This window comes from Bison bison, unplaced genomic scaffold, assembly GCF_000754665.1.
Source record: "Bison bison bison isolate TAMUID 2011002044 unplaced genomic scaffold, Bison_UMD1.0 scf7180017864035, whole genome shotgun sequence".
Lineage (NCBI taxonomy): Eukaryota > Metazoa > Chordata > Mammalia > Artiodactyla > Bovidae > Bison > Bison bison.
Window position 1 is genome coordinate 1720411 of NW_011494607.1, and position 4393 is coordinate 1724803.

General features: G+C 37.9%; 1 protein-coding gene across 3 annotated transcripts in view; it reads right to left on the reverse strand.

Moving 5' to 3' along the window:
- Nucleotides 1-4393, reverse strand: part of LAMA2 (laminin, alpha 2) — a 705371-nt gene that overhangs the window by 146791 nt on the left and 554187 nt on the right. For all 3 annotated transcript variants that reach the window (XM_010834646.1, XM_010834645.1, XM_010834644.1), the window contains exon 36: nucleotides 910-1072. In XM_010834646.1, the coding sequence (XP_010832948.1) occupies nucleotides 910-1072 (163 nt within the window). The remainder of the gene's footprint in view (nucleotides 1-909; nucleotides 1073-4393) is intronic.

The following is a 4393-nucleotide window of genomic DNA, read 5'->3' on the forward strand; positions in this document are numbered from 1 at the left end:
AGATTCTCCAGGCAAGAACACTGGAGTGGGTTGCCATTTCCTCCTCCAATACATGAAAGTGAAAAGTGAAAGTGAAGTCGCTCAGTTGTGTCCGACCCTCAGCGACCCCATGGACTGCAGCCTACTAGGCTCCTCCATCCATGGGATTTTCCAGGCAAGAGTACTGGAGTGGGGTGCCATTGCCTTGGTGTCTAATTCTGTGACCCTATGGGCTACTGTGGGAGAAGGCAATGGCACCCCACTCCAGTACTCTTGCCTGGAAAATCCCATGGACGGAGGAGCCTGGTGGGCTGCAGTCCATGAGATCGCTGAGGGTCGGACACAACTGAGCGACTTCACTTTCACTTTTCACTTTCATGCATTGGAGGAGGAAATGGCAACCCACTCCAGTGTTCTTGCCTGGAGAATCCCAGGGACGGGGGAGCCTGGTGGGCTGCCGTCTATGGGGTTGCACAGAGTCAGACAGGACTGAAGGGACTTAGCAGCAGCAGCAGCAGCACGGGCTACTGTAGCCCACCAGGCTACCTGGGATCTCCAGGTAAAACACTGGAGTGTGTTGCCATTCCCTTCTCCATGGACCCTTTCGACATAGGGATCAAACCCACATTTCTTATGTCTCCTGCATTGGCAGGTGGGTTCTTTACCACTAGTGCCACCTGGAAAGCCCAATTGCAGAAGGGACAGCACCAAAAGAAAAAAAGATAATTTACTTGATTATTTATATATAGGAATAAACATGCCTTTGATCCACTTCAGAGCAAGATAAATTATAACTAAGCAGATGAAAAATAGAGAGCATAAAAAAAAGTATCTCCTACTGATACGTGTGATGGAAAATTTAGAAAACTCAAACCAACAATTTAGAAAGTTCAGTTTATCAAATGAAAAAATAATAGAGCTTCTACTCACACCAACTCATCTTCAGCAACTTCCTTTTGTGTGTCTAGATTTTTCCTCCTCAGTTCTGTCATCATCTGATCAATCTCATTCTGAAGCTCTTGCAAATTTCTCTCAAAGGCCTTGTCTTTAGTTCCTAGAGTTTCATTTAGTTTTACAGCTTTTTCATTTACAGCTGCAGGGGGTAAAACAAATTTTGCAAATTAGCAAACAAAATGCTGCATGTAAAAGTGGCAGCCAGCATCTGCTCTTCTCAACCATCTCCAAGAGAAACGCTGTTTGTCATGAGTGTTCCTGCTGAGAAAGAGAGGCAGTTGCTACACCAATCCATAAGAAACAAGGAAATGTGGCATATTTCTCCATATTATGTTGCTTTTAGGGGGACACAGTAATTAAAACACAGTGTTTCTACTTTTTAAGTGGCTCAAACTCTCTTCAGGTAAGACAGTAAAAAATGTGACATGTAGCATTAATACTTGGAAGCTGGAAATACAAAGTCTGCATTGCTGATAAGGCACAACCAGTTGCAATTTTAAAACCTGGAGTAGAGAAACACTATCTGTGATGATATCTCTGAAAATGAAACTGCCCTTGCACTTCCACACAGTTCTGTGTCGATTCGTGCAAAGGAAAGAGGAAAGGGGCCCCAGCCTAGGGACCGTATTATATATTAGGGCTCAAAGATACCTTTCAGCAATAACAGCCATCCTGTGAATCTGTGTTTATTATGCACTAAATGGGGTTTTAAACTGTGCTCTTTGGAATCTTAGGATTCTCCAGGCACTTCAGGTATTCTACAAATGATGTCTATTCTGCCAAGAATCTATTTTATAGGTTGATGTTCTGGGCAAGATTTCATTTGAAAAAAGAATTTTCTGTCAAATAAAAGTTTGAAAAATTGGTGCATTGAAACATGTACACAGTACTACTTTAGTTTTAGACCAACTTTTCCTGAAGTGTGTTCTAAGTGTGTTCTATGGAGCATTAATTTAGCAAATTGAAGACAGTTTTTTTTTTTTTTTTTTTTAACTCTTTGGTCTGCTGAGCCCTTATGCGTATAATAGTCCCAAAGACAATCCCCAGAATAAAGGCTATGGGCTGACCAAGAGACCATGTTCTATCATTCAAGACTGTATCCTAAGACCTCTTTAAGATCTAAAGAATTTTCAAATCTCTTTTCTATTCTTGGAGAAACTTTTCTGATTAACACTGGTCAGAATTTGTCAAAGATGGTATGAACAGACCTTCTGAAACAAGTACACATAGTTAGGCCAGGAGACCAGCGGCAGGAGTGCCGGGTTAGCACTGTGGTTCTGAGATGTGGTCCTCAAATGAACAACATCAGATCCATCACCTGGGATCATTGGAAATGCAGATTCTCAGGTCCCATCACTGATCTATTGGGTCAAAAATTCTAGGCTGCGGTCCAACAATTTGTGTTTTCACAAGCCCTCCAGGAATTTTTGATGCACCTAGAGTTTGAGTATCTTAGGTTAGTGGCAGAAACTGAGTTTCAGTCTCTACTTCTACCCTTTCCAAAATGCATCTTTCTAATTCTTTTTTAATGATAAATGTCTTTGATTAAAACGTTGCTGCAATCAACCTGTTATTTCTGATAGTCATAGTTTAAAATCTATCGAACAATCTGAATCAGGTGTTTTAAAGAACAAATATGGCCAGTCTTAGCCCTGCGGTAGAAATCATTGCTCAGGAGCTATTCCTAGAAGTTAATGAGGGTGCCTCTTTCTGGCTGTCTGCTTCATAGTCATCCCTTGATGTATGACAAAGAACCTTCTCAAGATTCTACCACTGTGATTAGTAAGACATCACCGTGGACATGTAATTTTTAAGGAATCATGGTGACCATGGACTATTGATTAGAATGCACCTTGGTCCAACAGACTATGTGGGAGTCATGCCAAAATGTTGGGTGATTAAATGTAAGAACGTTCCCATTTTTAGATTTCAAGAAAGATGGTAGTAGACATCATTCTACCAATAATACAGCCCCATCGTATGGTCTGAGCGCACACCTATATGTACAATTGATTTTAATCACTTGTAGCATGTAAGTAACCACTGACATTCTTTGCATTCACATTATTTCCTTAAGTGAAATGGAAAATTCCCCCTTTCTAAACCTGATAAGGCTGTATGTTTTTTTCATTATTCAATGAACATATAAATGAGTTTTGCTTAAAGACGTTTTTGGAAATTTGATTGAATTTAGGTCCTGGTCCTAGGTGTTATCAAGGAAGCACAGAATGTGAGATACAATCACACTGTTTCTCTTGAAGTCTAATCTCAAAGTTAAATTTCTACAGAGAAGAATGTGGTGCAAAAAGAATGGTGGAGAAAAGGAAAATATGGATTATATAATTTCTTTTAAATTAAAGCAATGTGCAAGCAACCAGAAGAAATCATTAGGGTATACAAATACTGCTTTAGCAAAATGATGCTATATTAAGAAAGCAAGTATTATTTTTATAGATGTCTACTCGCTCCATTACTCCTATATATGGAATTTGGAACTTTTACGAGGACTTTTACATTTAAGATAAATGTGTTATGTAGTGTCTATTATTCCAAGATATTCACTATCACTTCAGTGTATTTTCAACGGTATTAAAAATACTTGCAATATAAACACATCTTTTAATTTCATTATCTTTTCTACCTTATTACAAAGGGAATGTAGGTTAAAATATCTTTAAAACAAGATAAAGATAAAAGGAGATGGGGCAAAGATAAAAATGTTAATGTATTTCAGGCAAAGAGTGACTAGACAGAAAGGCATGCTGTAATGTCCAGTGGATCCTAAAGCTAGTGTTAAGCATCTTCGTGGCCAAATCATCAGGATCAAAAGAGGTACTTAAGAGGTATACAGTACCTGTAACATACAAGCCAAATAAATTAGTTCCTCAGGAGAAACAAAGCTATTTTTCATGCTGAACCTGAGAAAAATAACCTGTAACGGGTAAGTTTATCATGAATGGCTAATACTATTGTGACCTGAGGAACAGGAAAGAAAGCTGTCCAGCATTTCTTAAGTCCTATTACATATCAGAACATATGCTACTGGTTTTATATACCCTCACTCATTAATTCTAATAGTGTGTGGAATAAAATGTAGTTTATTCATTTTATTGATTGAGTCAGAAGTCAGCACAAAGTAGACTTTATAAGAGATAAGAATGCCTTAGATTAATAGAAGTTGATTTCTATATAGACTTATAATGGAATATAGGATGAGTAAAGTATTTCATCTATCTAAAAAGAAAACTGAAATAAACAAATGTCATGCTGAAGTATTCACTTTTCCCACAGAAATTTATTACCACTAATAAAAACTGAAAATACTGATGATTATCCACTGTTATTATGGTTTCTAGAGGGAAAAAAGGTATAGGTATGTTGTATATAACACACTTAAAGCTTTTAGTGAGTTTTCTTCTTTTTAAATCCCCTAAATGTCCAAGCTTGTTTTATATATATA